General features: G+C 32.9%; 1 protein-coding gene across 1 annotated transcript; it reads right to left on the bottom strand.

Moving 5' to 3' along the window:
- Positions 1 to 2756: 2756 nt before the first annotated feature.
- Positions 2757 to 17342, bottom strand: LOC128214870 (pyrokinin-1 receptor-like). The gene is made up of 3 exons (XM_052921572.1): positions 16481 to 17342; positions 4731 to 5143; positions 2757 to 3503 (listed from the first exon to the last, which is right to left on the bottom strand). The coding sequence occupies exons 1-3, from the start codon at positions 17014 to 17016 to the stop codon at positions 2983 to 2985; spliced, it is 1470 nt and encodes a 489-aa protein (XP_052777532.1). The 5' UTR covers positions 17017 to 17342; the 3' UTR covers positions 2757 to 2982.
- Positions 17343 to 18300: the final 958 nt, after the last annotated feature.

Here is an 18300-nt window from a genome sequence, read left to right as displayed (position 1 = left end):
ATCTTGAATTAAACATCGGATTAACTAAAGCCGATGATTAATTTTGGCGACGTGCAATTCATTTCAACAAACATATCATTCGTATTCCAATTGGAGGCTGATATCTGTAATTTTGCCAAATATACGACAGTGCGCTCATATGTTTAGTTTAGATTAGTTTCTTTGACAATTCTATTATATTCTGATATTTCAGATGAGAAACTGCTTCGAATAAGAAAGGTTGTTAAAGTTTAACAAACATTCAGTGAAACTTTGACTTTTTCTACTGAAGCAACCATTCTGGAAAGTAAGTGAACATATGAGACTAGATATGGAAAACACCGCTTAACACCTACTCTGGTCAGGCCTCGGAACGTGCTGTTTAGCAACACAAAGATCCAGCCATGAAAAATTTGATATACTTGACCAGGATCAATAGCTACATAACTATTTTATCTGAATTATTTGGCCTATATAAAACTCAAATAAAAAAGCCTTTACCGTTAAATTTCTTGAGACTGGTTAACATTCAAGCCATAACACCAACATCAATTCAAGGCATCACTGCGCTAGATGAATACAATTCTAATACAAATGCATACTTATGCTGATCTTCATTTTTTAGCAATATGCAGATAAACTTTTTATATATGGGATGGCCTCAATACGAAAGAAATATTTCTATTTCAGAAATTCTGACATGAATGAATTATCACAACTCCTTACAGATGTGAAAAATAGATCAGCTTAAGAAATTTTAAACGATTTATGTCCGACGATTACGTAAAGATTTCATGTTTACATAACCCGTTTGATTGAATTTGTTTCTTTAAAACAGTATGATGAAGCACAACTGTCTTTTAAACCATTATAACAACACTCATCCATCTATTAATATGTCGACGAAATCTACTCAATCCCGGTGTTTCGATGATTGATTAAAGCTGCCTCTCTACGTATTTTCTAGAAAATATCTTCTGTTTCATTTATACAATGAATACTAAAGGGATAAGCCCAGGGATGATTCGTACAAAAAGTTGGCTTGGAATTGTTTGTACATGTTGTTTTTTTTCTTGAACATTCAAAGCTTCTTCATTTGTATTTATATATTGTATATTCACGGCAGAAAAAAAGCGTTTGTATATCCTGTTTCGTCGCTATGAATTGTTATCTGAATATCCTTTGTCAATGAAGCTGTAAAAACAACTATCAGAATAAGATGACGTGCTGTCCTGTTATATCGGCGTTTAATTTGCATTTATGAAATGTTTTTGTACTACATGCTTAGTAAAGATATTAATTTTACCGATCAAGTACAGATGTTTTTTTGACAATTTTGCTGTATACTAAAATAACAAGCGAGTTCGGAAATCCGACTCGAATGTGTGTAGTTTCAAAGAGCACCTGTCTAAGCTCGATGAAGCCTTATGGCATAAAACCATCCGAAAAACCTTGGACTAGCTTCGGGTATCATACCTGCAAATCATGACATTTGTATTTACACGTATAAATTATACAGACACAGTATAACAACTTTTCAGTCATTAAGTAAATATTTGTTATGATAAAAGAACAGACCAATATGAATAAACATTTTTTGTTGAGTAGAGACTATAGACCATGCCGATGGCGGGGTAATACTTTACATACCAAACTAAAGGGGCTAAGAACTATCAAGTACCAACCAATGTATTTTCAGAGGGTTATGACTTAAACATTTTCATGTTATATAAATGCTACTAATAAGTTCCGACTTTGCAGTCAGCACTTTTGAACGGGAGTTTTATCGCATAAACATTTCTCTTAAAAGTTAGAATGCCATGTCTTGTTTGAAATGCAAGGATATTAAATATTGATAAGTTTGTAAACTACGATCATTCAATGTAGCTTTAATTGTTTTGCATCAATTTATGACGGAACGTTTCAAACTATCAATACACCATTTCGGTTATTCTCAACATGTTGTTCATTGGGAAATCACTCTAGACAGCAATTAGAACGTCATAAAATGGGCTAATTTGTTCAAAAATAGTTAAAAACCCATGAAGATAGATCATAAGCCATCACATTACAAAAATAAAAATAAACTTGCAATGTTTTGTATAATGAGTGACAATAACATTTGAGTTAATATGTTCTGGAAAAGATAATTGCCTTGTAAAACAGAAGCTGGCATTAAAAATTAAACGAGTTGCTCTACTCTCATGGACATTGCTCCAGATGCAAGAAACAAAGTATTTCGAATCGTCTTTCAACTGAATTATTACTTAAAATCAAGAACAACGTTATATTGATATCAGTATATACGACACACACGGACCAGTCACCTTTGACACACGTTAGGCAATACAATGAGTTACGATGGAAAACCCAGTTCGTTATTCCATAAGGTAGCCAATGGAGACGAGCATGTTTTTTTAAACAATAAAACACCGTATTGTTTTTTTCTTTTCGTGTCACGCCGTGAAACTCATCATTTTATTAGTTAAAAAAGAATAATAGTACACATTGGTACTTTTTAGATAAACTATTTTGGATAGATAGCTTTTGATCTCTAATAAAACTATGAGCTGGGTATTTCCGATGAAGGAATTGCGAACAACGATGAATTCAGTGTGTATCCTTAGCTAAGACTTGACATATGCGTAAATTGCTTCGAGTCGTTTTTGTTTCCATACCTCAATAAAAATTATCCGTGTTATGCATGTATTTTTCACAACCTCTAAACGACAAATATAAGACTTTCTGAACGGCGTAATAATCTCATCCATGTTTAACTTTATTTTAGCAAGTATTGTGAAACAGTAAGTATACAATTTATTGTCATACTTAAACATTTCGTTTACAGGTGTATTAAAGAAAAGAAAACTTAAATATTAGGAAGTATTATTACAGAATGTCATTTTGTCTTCAATGTCGGTTCAGCTCGGTTTTAAATATTATCTTGGATAATGCCAATCCATGAAACAATACATTCAATTAACAAAAGTATTTCACAAACAATTAACATTCGTTTTCACAGTTTTTTTCTGCATCCTGTATCGTGTCTTTCGGAGGAGCTCCGACCAATCGACATCCAACTTTTTCTTCGATGTTATCTCCTCGCCCACTAGAAGCGTTTTCTTGTTTACGCTTTGTTTTAGGACTATGGTCGGAATTATGCTCTCTATTTCCTCGAGGGGAAGCCTTGTCCACTGATGTAAAACTTGTTTCAGAATAACCGTTCTTTCGTGAAAATCTATAAGATAAACGGGTTCGTTTTTTCGTCGAATGCACTCTTTGACTACAACAATTGGGTTTTAGGACCGTTTGCTTAAAAGCCTGTCGGAACTTCAGTGACATGATACTGTAAAGAATGGGATTGATTGTGCAACTGACAAAATAACAGACACCAGAAATATAGTAGATAACTTTATGGAGGTCCAGAAGACTATCTGTCCATTTCGAGGCAGGAATATATAGTGTCATGAGCCTCTGCCCATGGAAAGGCGCCCAACAAACGAAAAATGCCACAACCACAGCCACTGAAACGACAAGAATACCTATCATAAAATCACTGCCACGCCCTTATTTTTCTAGCGGCAAGAATTTAATAGAAATCCACAGTTTAGTGGACATTTTGCATCGCAAAATATTATTTAGCATCAATGTATTAGCTTTAATCAGGCAAGCTGGCGTATAAGTGTGCTTTGTAATTTTGAAAAGGTGCATTGTCACATAAGAACGGCTATACAGAAACAAATATTTCACCAATGAAAACAATTCATCTCGTAGCTAGTTTAAGACTTGCATTCCACCATGGTCCGTTTATGAAATGTGAAATCAAATGTTATATCACCAAATACATATATACATTCAGCAGAATTGTTATACAATGATGAATTATGGCAAACATAGCATCATATCAAAATAACTATGGTGGCTAAACACATGTTGGCAATTATCGCCAACGTTACTTTGGTAACGACACTCCATGGAAGGCATGGGTATGAGAGGGTCGTCATAGTCTATTAACTATTGGTTTTGTGCATTAAGTGTATATGTTTAACCTTATTAAAGGTGGATAGAGTGAATATCGTTAAAGCCAAGATATTGCATATAACATTCGTATGGAAAACAAGAATTGGAACGTCTAACAAATATGGATCAATAATTAAGGTTGGGTGCAGCTAACTTCACAGACACTTCGACATCGGACAAGGACGATTGAATTAGTGAAACAATGTTGCATCCAAACAATTATAACCTACATAACACACTCATTCTTAATGAAACTGAGACTGTGCGGAACTAATTTTATATTATTATCTTTTTCCTAAATCGATGAAAACACTTTCGCTTCGGACGTAACCCCCACCTCCACCGATGCGACATTAATACTACATAAAATGCATTTGTCTGATTGGTGTTGATAATTTCTATAATGAATTTTCCAATTATATTGTGAGCGGTCGTAAAATGGAGGAAGCCATATTACTACCTCATCATGAAGTTTAAAATTAAATTAAGGCCTCTCGCAATTGTTTACACTCCCATTTCCACAAATTATATTATTGCTTTATCAAACGAATGTTTCACTATTTCTGCACTATATATACGCATATGCATTTTTTTTTACTTATTTTTACTTCTGCTGTTGTTTAATGATAAAATAGAATATTCATATTCTGTTTAATACGAGTTAATTTACTTAAACTGAACATCTTGTTAAAGATAAATGATTTATATCTTAACATATCAAAAGTTCTTACCGAGCATTTTTAGAACTGATTGTCGTCCACGTGCTTGTTGTTGCGCGCGCATATCTGTCCCAGTTAAGCGCTCTCGGTGTGATGCATCTGAACCATCTCGGATGAACTCTGACTTCCGAATTGCAATTGCAATCATAGAATACATGACCGTAACTAGTGTCATGGGAAACACAAAGAAAACAAACGTAGAAAGTTCAAAGGTCCTTTCGATATGGTTATTCTCCCCGATGCCACAATACGCAGACTCAGGGATGGTTCTATTCCAGTGGTCGATGGCGTAAACAACCTTGAACTGCAAGGTAAGCGGGATGGAGGACACGGCTGCTAGGAGCCAGATCACAATGATGATTCGCACAACTCGCTTCAACCCAGACATAGTGTGCGCTTTCATCGGATGACAGATGGCCACATACCTGAAACAGAGAACGAAATTGATACATTTAGTAGAGACCACACGCAGATCTTATTTATCAACGTTCATATGCTGCAATTGAGTGTGATATGCTACCACAATACACAATTCCCACTCAAAAGGAAACAAACGCGATTACATTTACGCCATGACGTTGTCGTCATTGTCGTTTCCATGTATACATCTTATAGCATGCAAATGAAATAAAGACGGAGCAATTGTGTTTCAGAAATTTGTCAAAGTCTAATCGCATCATTGTAGTTACCGGGTATGTGCACTTTAGCAGTTGCAAATGGGTTGTTGTCATTTTTTAAAACAATGAGATTGAATGAAAACAGTATTATTTGTTTAATCAGATATTCGTCTTTGTCTGATCGTAATTGTTTTAGAACGTTTATTTCTTAAATAGAAATCGACGTTTTCCTTGAGATGCCTAAAAAATATTTCAGAAGCGTTTTTTGTTCGGGTAATGGAATGAAAGGCAACTGAAGTGGCACTTAGTGGGGTCTGTTTTTCTATTGTTGGCTGTTTTTGCCTTAACACACGATCACAGTTAAATATAAGCTTATCCATGTAATCTCGATTGTATTAAGCTTGATTAACTAATGCGTTTATGTCATTCACTTTTACATTAAGTGACATTTCAAATTGGAAATAGTTTTTTCATTTACCTATACATTCACTTTAACGGTTGCTTATAACATTTTACAAGATATAAACTTTGATATATACATATAATTATAATAATTTGATTTTATTTTCATTTCGATTGAAATGCATATTAAAAAAGCCACAATTCCATCGCTTCAAATATATCTTCAGAAGTTAAATATTTTTTCCCGTGTTTTTAAAAGAGTGTAACATATGAATTTGGAAATCGTAATATATTCAAATGTATTTAACGAGGAAGAAATCTTCATATTAAAATATTTATTAGTAAAATCATTTGTTTTCTAATATGCATTATAACAACATTTTTATTATCAGTCGTGTTTTTCAATGTAACGTTTCAAGGGCATTCCTCAACGTATTTGTGTTTGAAAAAAACCTCCCCAAATTGTCAAATACACAGAATGTATTGGCATGAAGTTATCAATATTTTTTATTTCCAATTTAGATAATGTGCCTTAGGCAGAGAAATTTAAAATACACAATAAAATTGGTATTAAATTGTGTGTCCTCCATTTTTGCTTTGATTTAAAACAATATGTCGTGTTGGAAAATTGCTCAAGTAAATACTTGTATCCTTTCTATGGTAAAAAAAGTTTCCTTTGCTCGGGTCAGTGAAGGGTGTAAATAGTTTTTGGTTAATTGCACATAATTGAAATGAATTGCATTCTCTTAGACTGATGTTTCAGCAGTAAGGAATCTATAATTATGCTGTTCTGATTCATCGAGGCACAAAACATATCACGATGATGTTTATATGTAATTTTATGTATGTCATTGGAGTACCAAAAGAAACAGTTCAATTGCACCTCTTATTTTGTAATATGCATATAAATTCATTTCGGAAGTAAGGTTCTTCGGAGGCAAAAAATCCTTCATAAGCATAAACACAGCAGTCCCGATTTAAGTCAGACTGTTATATGACAGTAATGGCAAGTACAACACTTTCAATTCCCAGGCATCGACTTGAGCACTATTCAAGTGAAGGACCAAAATATTTATATTAAAGATTCACTTTGGTAAACATAATAACCTTACAGTAAAGGTAGGATTTGATCATATATCTTGGTGAGGAAACAGTAACTTTAGCTCTAAAGAGCTTTTTTGGCAACAAAGATATTTGCAGTTTTGTTTTATCTGCTTTAAAGCATTTACATTTCCATGGTGATAACCATTACTTAACATTGACAAAGCTTCGGCAGGAGATCGAACACGGGACACTTTGATCCCGAGGTGAGTACTCTTAACAACTCGTCCATTGTTCTCGAAAAACATGCGTTACATGTGTATAGGCTTGCATTGTGGTGTGATGAATAATTATGTATTGGCACCATTCAGTCCCGACGGTGTAAATAGAGTTCTCGGTGGAGTACAAGTACTTGTTTGGCTAAACCCTACAGCTCAGTGGCTTTAATTTGACTGGCGCATTATCGACATATTATATGTAAAAATAATAATGACAGTTTGGTCGTTAAATTGGAAAGTAACTCATCCCTGTTTAGCCATTCTGTCCTTTTAAATTATTATTGGTTCACTTTGGCAAAATTGATTTGTTTATTACATGTTGAATTTCGATACGAGTTTCAAAGTTTTTATTCTGTATAAATTTAGAAAACAACTTGCAAATTGAATGAAATAGTTATATGAAATACTGAAAAAAACATAATTCTAAGATGTTAGATTACATTTCATACTGAGTCCTTTAAAACTTTGACTAAATAATACAACAAGTGTAAACGTTCTTTTAAGTCCAATTGCTCATTGTATCTATAATAAATACCTTTTTGTATGAATATCAAAACAGACGTTGAAAGGCTTTGCTCGACAAGCGTGATTTTACTTATTTTTACATTTAAGCTTACAAGCAGAAATATCGAATCCAAAAAATATTTTAAGTTGCCTCAAACTGTGACCGATAAGTGCCTGTCATTACCTTAGAATATGTAACGCGGTTGTTTTTAATAAAATGGCTAGTTCCATAAAAGTAACTGATAAACCTATATGTACTATGATATATAAACATTGTTCTAATCTCGCGAGTTTAATGCTAGTGTAAAGTTATTTTAATGAAACTCGATACTTTTCTCTTAATTGAAGCAGGTAAAACAAGGTAGGGTTTTTTAGTCAATGCATTTCCATTTTTTGTGAAATTATCTATAATCATCTTTTCACTTCGGTTCTTCACCATTTTTTAATTATTCGGCTCTCTATTAAATTAACATTCACGTTGCATTCTAATGAAAGTATTTAAAAAAGAGGGCTTTTAATTCGCAATTCTTTAAACCGCATAACACATACGTTCTTTTCTTGTAATCCCGACGCATTAATGTATTTAACATGTCATGTCAAAAAATACATCTCACTATACCTGATTTCGATTTTCGGCACTAAAGACTGTATAATTGTTTAACCAACCTTAAAAAAAAACTATTATTTTACATAATTGTTAAAGGTTCTATCCTAAATATGTAGCTTTATATATAATGTATGCTTTTTCATGATAAAATGATTGGATTGTCATGCACTGGCAAGTCAAAAAGAAACAAAAATGAATACGCTTAAAAATTATATCAAACAATTTCGTTAAGGAAATTATCAGACAGATTGCATTTACAGATATCTTAAATCTCAAACATTGCAATTATATTACCAAAATACATTATTACAAAATTAACGAGGTATATCCGTGTCTATGAAGCCATTCAGACATCCCTCTTAAATGTTATTATTGCTAACATTAATGGATACCGTATACTTATTGAAGTCTACATATTACTTTAGACAATTTCGTAAAGGTTGCATTTACAGACATCTTACATCAGAAACACTGCAATTCTATTACTGAAACACATTATTGTACAATTAACGAGGCATATCCGTGACAATGAAGCCATTCAGACATTCCTTTTAAATGTTATTATTGCTAGCATTGATTATACTGTATAGTTGATGTCACCTTAAATGTTTGTAAGATAATTTCGATTAATATAAATATAAATGACAGAAATTGCCACCTTTGTGATTCAAATCGTATTGGTGATGAATTTCATTATTTGTTAGAGTGTAGTTATTTCACTAACGAAAGGCGACGTTTCATTGATAACTGTAATTTTAGAACTCTGAATATATTTTCATTTAAACGTGTTATGAAATTAAACCCAGAATGTATTATGTTTTCAAAGTTGTGTAAATTTATGAAATGTATCATTAAAAAAGTTCATTTTTCAAAGCCTCTTAATGTGTAACTGAATAATATGTTCATTGCAATTCTCATTTTGTCATGCATGTATGACATGAGTTTACTGAATAAACTTGAAACTTGAAACTTGATGAAGGGATGCGCATTATTTTAATAACTTGATTGTTTATTGATTGTTCCTTTTATTGTTATCACAAACGTACGAAGATGAGAAGAATATATTGTTTTAAGAACACCATATTTGTCTTCGTTCATTTTAACCAAATCATTTTTGTTTTGTCTTATATATTGTGATTCTTTCTGTCGTTGCGTTAAATGCCTTATTTATTTTAAGTGACACTCTTTTATTTAAAATCAATACAAACACACGTATAACAAACATCAATTTTGACTGATAAACCTTTGACTATTTACTAAATAATGCATTTATGGAAAATATAAATTACTGATAACAAGATTGTAACCGTGTATTTAATAGCTGAAAACGAAAAAATATTAAATGATTTGTGAATGTTAAAATATTTTCTGTGTTCTACTTTAGTTTCATATCGTATAAATACCGTTTTTTATGCACATTTATTTCAAATTTAACTCGGTATTCTTCATAGGAACCATTGTTTTCGACATTTATACATCCTTTTTGGAATATTAAAACAATATAATTATTAATTGTGGTAAATCTTATCTGGGAGTAAGAGTGCATCTTTAAAGAAAAATTGATTGAGTACGGAGTTCAAATATCTTTATCTTATAAGTGCTATATTTACACACAAGAGCACATTTGGATATATGTTTAGTACTGTGTCATAATCACAGTACATTCACTGTTGTTATGTCTTGAGCGAGCTTTGGTTGTAACCTGAAATCTATTGAAAGATTACTATTTGGATTGCTGAGCCTAAATTGCTGATGGCTCTCTTGTCCAAGACAGTTACTGTCTCATTTACCTTTTTGGTATATGTTTTATGTTTATTTATCAATAATTATAAGATATATTAATCATTTGTATCCATTCAGGATATAACAACCCGACCCAAGTGCACGTGCTTTAGTCGACCAAGGGTCGGATTGATATATCTTCTGCACACCTGAAACATAGTCAATGCTAGTCTGTGCATTTCTCGAAATAACGCGTGCGACGTATGTTTGCTGATGTCATGATGCGTAATAATTTCAGTTCAATGTTCAGAAACAAAAAGCATTTAAAAAGAGTATTCATGGTTCAAACGCACCGGAAATGCTTGTCGGTGTCTAAGAAAAGCATTTCCTATCACGAGGAGCGCGTAATGTAAACTGTATCAACTGCGAGTTGGCGGGATGCATACATGTGTGGGTGTGTAGAAGTTTCTTGAAATACAACAGACAACTAAAAGAGATATCCAAACGTACAAAAATTATACCTTTAATCATTTGAACTTAAGATAAACTTTTGTTTATACTATACCAATGGTTCGCATATCCTAGGTAAACACGGTATTACTTTCTTTCGTGCAGCACACCAACCAATCACGGTCTGAAGGTTCCATGGGAATTTGTTAGAAAGAGTTTAATGGCTCGAAAGTCTAGGCTGCTAATTGATTGCCCAAAATGTATGTACTCTAGCAGTTGAAAAACAGTTGTTTTTACTCAATTCCATATGATAAATAAACAATATGAAAATAAAATCGATTCCGTCATATATAGATACGAATTATTATACTGCATAAGTTTCTAGCGATGTGTTTATATAAATATAATAAGTAAGGGCTTGTTTGGATCCTTACTTGTGCGTCAAAACAAGATTTATAACTGGGGTTGTTCTTTTAGTGTTCATTGAAGTATATTCCTTGTAGTTTTCATTGTATAATGAAACGAGGTATTGTGATTTTTTTTTGCTTTTTAGATTCCGAAGTATAGATTAAATCAGGAAAGTACGTTAACGTTAAAAATATAAAAACGTATCCAACGTATCTCCAAAAGTATAAAAACCCAGAGTGATGGAACTTCGTAGAAATTTAACGCAGAATGGGCAGATCGATCTGGGAATTTTTGTATTTGGCTGCACCCAGTATGCACAGCTCTTGCCTTAGTAAAGATATGAGGTAGTGAGCATGCAATGTTGATTCGCGCATATAATGCAAAAGTATGAGACCCAGAGTCATGAAACTTTACAGGAGTTGTGTCTCTGGAACTTTCTTTCGGGCTGTGCCCAGCAAATTAATAGCCATTGACATATCTAAACTTTGGCGTATGCGCATGAGCTTTAGTGTATCACTTTCCTAAAATGTGATTAATTTTGAGACATAACGTTTCACAAAGAAGTTAGTTTTAATGTGTTTTAGTTTGCATGTGAAGTAGAGCATCGTGGACCAACCCAAAGGTCATTGGTACTTAATATAGAAAAAAGGTTAATCTATAGTGATAACACATGGTATATTGTTGCTGCGCACCTTAATTTCTAACTCAAATATATGATAAGATATTTGATCAGATGTTGGATGATATATCGCCATGAATATATTGTGTTCGGTTTGTAATAAATATCGAGGAATGTAGCACAACTATTTTCGGAGGCATACGTGTGTAACGCTTTGCAGTACTGAAACTAAATATAAAAGCTATAAATGAATAGATACGCTTAAAATGTATACATTTTTATGAACGTTTACCAATTGTTTTTGTCACAATCCTAAAATGAATTGTTCGAAAAATTGTATCTACAGACATCTTGCATCAGAAACACTGCTGTTGTATTACTGTAATGCCATATCACGCCATCAACAATGCATATCCGTGGCAACGAGCCTATTCAGACATCCCTATTAAATGTAAATATTGCTACCATTCATGGATTATGTATACTTGGTGTCACCATAATTCGTCAAGAAGTGGCAGAATATATTTCGAAAACTGAGGTTTCAATTGATTGATTGTTTGTTTGTTTAAAAATGATTGATTGACAGACATAATCATATGAGAAAGACACCATACCACTTTGGTTAAACAATGGGCCTTTAAAGGTTATTGTTTTTATTCTGTTGGATAATTTCCAAGGCGGTTATATAAGCATTTACCAGATTTAAGTAATGAATTCCTGGATCCGTCACTGTGATTGTGCAATAAATCAACAATGAGTGTATGAAATAATAACTATTATAATATAATTTCAAATTAAAACATTTTATCAGCCCTTAAGTTTGGTGAATCATGATATTAAGAGGCTTAAAATTTTAATTTGATTGAACTCTTAAATGATGAACCATATAAAATTAGTGGTTTTGCCTTTTTTATTATCGCAAAATGAAAAAAGAAACATCATTCAAAACGAACGTTTAAACATTAAAGCTGCACACCCACGGAATGACTTATCTTTCTTTTTCATTTTTCTAAGCTCTTTCAAATAATAGCAAAGTAATAACGGAAGAGATTCTTTAACATTAAGCTGCACCCTCAAAGATTGGCAGTTTTGACATCTAAAAAAATTTCTCAGCAAAAGCTGATTTTAGCATCAATGCTTTCAATTCAGTCATATGAGATAAATCATAATTGAACAGATCCCAATTGTTTGGAAAACTGCCATTTTTTCTTAAAGCTTTAGTATAGCGTTTAGCAATAAAACATCATTTTTCAACTTGAGTATAAAAACCTGTGAGCTGATATTTTGTTAGACGTCTAACATCACTGGTTTTCAGACATTTGCATAATAATTGGCTCATTCAAAGACAAATTAAACAGTCAAGTTAAAACAAACGTTGTCAAAAGAGTCAATATGTGAGAGTGCAGCTTTAAAGTGGTGTGGTATTAAAGATTTCGTGAATACCATTATATAAACATTAAATCTATGCCGAAGTTAAGAACGTATACAGTGTTCAAGCGAGACATTAAATACGAAAGCTATTTGAACTTTAGCCTGACCAAAAATGAACGTTCCTAACTAGCCCAGTTATGCACTGAAAAATGTAGATGCTCACTGTGTGTCTCTTGCAATAGAGCTAACAGATTCATCTAGTTTGTTTTAACGGATAAATTTATACATGGTCGTAAGCGTTAACCCGCTTTTCCAAGACTTGTAATTTGTATACGAAATCATATTCATGGAAACCATACGTTCCCGTATTGTGTTTATAAACGTTGATAAATTGCTAATGAATTCATGTAATCTATGTTCTTATATAGACAAAAATTTGAAAAAAGTAACTATGCCACTTATGAATATAAATTTCACTTTCTTCAATTGCTGATATTGAGATAAAGAACAAAATCTATATCCATACGGTATATTGTATTACTGCCTCTACTGTATGAATGTATCAGGATAGGAAGTAAATAAGTCAAAGTCCGTTTTTGCATCCATTCCAAAACACAAAGTCGTTGGGTTTTTTACATGTTTTAGCATCCATTTGCGCATGAGTCGCTAATTTGGTATACGCAATATGATCAAATAAATCTGTTCGGGAAAATCCACTTATCCAAATGATGGTAATGTCTCAGAAAAGAGGCACTGTTGTATACTATAAATAATCCATTCTCCGCAAAATCTCGTAGTGGTGAATCATTTTCAAAAAATATCTTCGCTTATTTAAGGCGTTTACATAATCTATTTCTCAAACTATTTGGAAAGGAGTGATGGCATTGACGAAATACTAAATCCTCAGTAAATGTCAATACTCATGGCGAATAGTAAGACCATAATAGGGAGGATCTTTTTCCTAAAAAACTAGGTGCCAGAACTTCGGAAGCTTTCACTTTCCAAAATTGTACCGTAAAAATGTTTGTAAACAAGTTTCGTTAGTTTCGTTATAAATAACACGCCCAATTACGTCGAGTTCTTATTCGAGAAAGAACAAATCAGCGCTTTTAATAGACAATGTGGAAATTCTTCCCTTTGTATATTTGTTGTTTTTTTATGAGAGAAATTGAAGATGCTACGTAACTATAACGTAGTTTTTATCATGGGGATCCTATCCTCTTTGTATTTTAAAGCTATGTCTAAGACATTATTTCAACGAAATTTGGACATGAAAACGCACAAATTACGAATTTGATAGAAGCTGTATAAAGTGCGAATTCTGTGGAACAATAGCCTCTTTGTCTTTTCTCAATACCCTGGACAAACCTAGTCAATCACAAGTAGATATGAAAACGCTTATAGTTACGTACAATAATCGGTAAGAAATGAGACCAATTTTCCGTTTCAACAAAAACAAATATGAAAAATGGAGCATTTCTTACGTTCCATAGCTGGGATTTTACAACGTGTTACTTGGAGAGTATATTCGCTTTTTGTATCTTAAACGTGGACAATCAGATGAAACTGAATTTGCATATCAAGTCATGGAATTACCAGTTCGCCGATAAATATCCCCTTTGACACAGGATTCGTGTATAATCTTTCTTCTTCTATAGCAGTTTCTGAGATTTTGATGTTTGCTTTTGGGATGTGTTCCATTGTGTTTGTGTTGTAGTCCTACATTCAGACAAGCTTGCTTTTAATAAAAAAATATGTTTAATGTTTTGTAACCATTTGTAATAATCGCAACTCACACTTTTTTGCGCTATGTTTTCAATTTTTATTATGTTTCTTAACTGATTAATGTATTATTTACTTACTTATTTATTATTGTCGACCTTCGGTAACCGGTGTCTTCAAGCCTACAAGTATCATTTTCTATTTGCCTGCTTTCAATATGCATGGTTTTGCATGTTGGTTTCAATCATAATGTGTTCATTTTTCATTTTAATGAACTATATTTTATCATGTTGATATATAATGTATGATACATGCTAATGGGTTAATGATTATATAATGGTGTCCACGTTATTTCGAGAGATTGATAATATATTTCTAGGGCCGATGCACGGAACCTTTCTTTAATAGCTGGCATGTTAGTTTCAATGTCCTTCCAGACAAACATACAACGATAAGCAAGATACTTTACAGTTAATAGTTTATATACTTTGGTAGAAAACACTGGGCTTTTAACATTTATGCCTCGAATCCTTGATATTTCATTTTTCCTCGTATTCAGACTAAGCATGTTGTAGAACAGTACGTCAAACTTGCAAATCCATGATGTGTTGTAGTTAAAGAGAAATGCATGACAAAATCAAGTAACGAAGATGTAGTGGCAATTGTGACCCGATTAAAATTAACCATTGAGTTTCCCCAAGTTGTTCCTATAATCGAAGAGCTTTCGAACTATTTGATACGCCTTTGAATGTGTCTTATTTCCGAAAAAAAGATATAAATTAAAATTGGCATATTACTTTCATTTGTAATATTTAGTCATTAGTCAGCATAACCCAATCCTAAACATAATACAAAATAATATTTATAAAAGTAAGAGTATGTACATTGCTCATGGTCTTCTTAGTGATAAATCTCTGTTCCGGCATAAGATACGTTGGTTAATAATAATAGTATCTGTTAAATTACGGGTTGAATAACGTACTAATATTTCTTATTGATATTTTTATAAAAAACACGATTTTCCTTTGAAACAGCAAGATAATGTGTAGTTGGACAGGGCTAAATTCGCTGGAGTAAATAACAAACAGGCCTAAAATCTAATTGAGGTACAGTTTGTTTTGTGTCTATGGTAGGAAGAAAAAATGGAATATCAATATCAGGCCACCGTCCATCATTTGCATCCATAAATTGCTTTGCCATTTGAGAATACATATCTGAAAATGTAATAAAAGTTAAGAATATTAGAAATCAGTATACAACGACAAGGACACTTCTTGTAAAATCATTAAGGTTTGATTCTTATAAAACGTGCCTCCATGCAGTATTAACGCTCCGCCACTATTTTGAAAATTTATGAAGCGCGCCTTTTATTTACATTTTCCTCTTTTCATTACTTTATTTATTTTTGTTGAACTAATTTTCGCGTTTATCATAACAATTATTGATAATTTTAATTGATGTTTTACATTTGCATGACCCAGGTCTTTCTTGCGAAAATCCGAATAAAGAGGTTACGAAAGCTTGACTTGATAAGTTTTACCTTTAAAGGTTCTACCCTATTAAGGATTGTTGGGATAAGAGTGAGATTTGTTTACGTAAGCTGGTTTAGTCCCCCAGTAAATTTACATTTTACTGACCGTTCCGAGGTGGTACCTAACACTCCTTGATAAACATATCTATTTTTTAAATAGTATATATGCAATGTTTAGTGCTGTTGTTCCATGTTTCTTGTTTGTGATTTTTTTCTTTTTGTGTTCTATGTCTTTGGCGTTTACCCTGTGCCATTAAACGGGCTTTATGTTTAAACTTTTGGCTACTGAGTTTGTTCCTGTAGTTTTTCACATAAATAATGAAATACAAAAACAGAAAGTTAGGCACAGCAAAAACTGAATACATAAGAAATCATCAGAATATAAGTCTAAATAAATTGCTTGGTGAAAGAGAATCGCAAACTATATTTTAACCAAGGTATGTGGGTTTTTTTCATAAATAACATATCGTGTGAAACAAATGATTATTACCTTTCAATAGTAAACGCGGTGATGGTTAAAATGCTGGCGTTTGTAGACATTTCGGCCATCATGGTCCTTGCGACACAGAACACCTTGCCAAATATCCAAGGGTAAGCTGACCATATGGAGTAGGTCTCAGGTGGAAGACCAATGATAAGAAGTACCAAGTCAGCTATTGCCAGGTTGAAAAGGTAGTAGTTAGTAGCAGTGTGCATGTATTTGTTTTTGACGATAACGAAGCAGGTACAAATATTTCCAAATAGGCCCGATATAAATATGAGACAATAAACGCAAGTAATTGCCACTACGGCCGCAACAGGCCCTCGTCTCGGACCAAGCGCCTCTCCAAGGTAATCCCAAACATCGCGATCCCTTTGAGAAGCGTGATTTGTACGAGACTTTGGTAAAATCCAGGACAAATCTCCAAAGTCGTCCTTTGTTAAATTGCGTAAACTCCCATTTCGCAGTTGTTTTAATATTTCACCAAAGTGTTCATAATCAATGGTGTACAATTCATCGCCATAAGCTACTGTAGTGACATTCATTTTATTACCAGGCGTCAAAATGATTTTTTTTTTTTGTATTAATTTATTTCACGTCTTCCTTATTATTAGATTCCAACTTTGTTTCAATGTCTTAAAGTTTTGTTCATGTTATATTTAAAGAACTCACACACTCTTTGAGTGTTCTTTAATTAAAACTACAACGCACTTGCTCATAACATCCAACAAAATTTCTTTATAGCAAGAACGTTCACATATCATCATTTATTCACTATCTACGTAAACAGCTCCGTCAACATATTAAAAGCCTGCAAAATCAATAATATTTTCAGATTTTTTTTTTATTATAAGCACAAGCTTCCGTAAGTTCATTTCTTTCTCAACCGCGTCTAAATTTTCCCAGCGACTCGCACGCGCGTTAGTTCTCCATCTATGAAAAGTTTTTCTGTAGAGAGGAGCGACGCAGTCGATTTTCTGTCCAATATCGTAATTCCAGCAGCGGTTATGTTGCTTTTACAATTTGCACCAATCATGCAACAAGCTAGACCCGTGGCAGATTTTTTGGCTAATTAAGGCTGATATGTGTTCTGTTGTCCGATATTTTTCTTCAATGGGCACGCAACAGCCGTCTTACCCAATGCACGTTCATGTTTTCAATGTGTTTTCTTTAAATAATCATCTTACTTTTTGTCGTCTTTATTAATTCCAAATCTTTATTCTTGTTATAAATATTGTACTAGATGATCCATCGGTATCTTTTAAAACACTTCGTTTTAGAAATTATCAAACATTTAACCACTGATGAAGTGTTAAAGAGTCGAAGTTAAATTAATGAATAAATAATATAAATGCGTTTTATATGTTCTGTAAAGTTCTCATAAGTGCTCATATCATAACGCAAGAGATATTATTGTTGCTCGTTTTGCATTTCTTAGCGGCATATTTCCAATAAACGTTACTTGCCGCGTTCGAGGGGTTTCCTAAAGCAATAACTAAACGAAAAAAGACTTGGAATGTCCCCATTGAGAAAAACTGATGTTAAGAGTAATGTAAATAACACTCACAGTGTGTTTTTATGATTGCTTTTTATTGTTTGACCCGCGAGTTAACAGCATCCTAGTATTAACAATGTCATGTAATACATCACGTATGGCCTTGTTTACAGGCCAACGTTTGCTCGCAACCCTTTTTGTACCGCAATTAATCTCGACCTGAAACATTGAAATGATCTCTTTCTGTGTGACAAAGTTCTCAATTGTAAACATGTTATGCTTACGTGATTACTTTTATTGAACTAATTTTGGTTGAAATATAACCTGTTTATGT

This window comes from Mya arenaria, chromosome 13 (assembly GCF_026914265.1).
Source record: "Mya arenaria isolate MELC-2E11 chromosome 13, ASM2691426v1".
Taxonomy (NCBI): Eukaryota; Metazoa; Mollusca; class Bivalvia; order Myida; family Myidae; genus Mya; species Mya arenaria.
Note: the sequence above shows the minus strand (reverse complement) of the source record. Positions and strands in the feature narration are given on the sequence as shown.

Bases quoted from the DNA above. Each gene is read 5' to 3' on its own strand.
- LOC128214870 (XM_052921572.1), bottom strand. From the start codon at position 17,016: ATGAATGTCACTACAGTAGCTTATGGCGATGAATTGTACACCATTGAT. The intron at 5,144-16,480 runs GTAATAATCATT...TCTCTGTTTCAG, and splicing joins ACCGCGTTTACTATTGAAAG to GTATGTGGCCATCTGTCATC. The intron at 3,504-4,730 runs GTAAGAACTTTT...TTGTCGTTTCAG, and splicing joins ATCAGTTCTAAAAATGCTCG to TGGCTGTGGTTGTGGCATTT.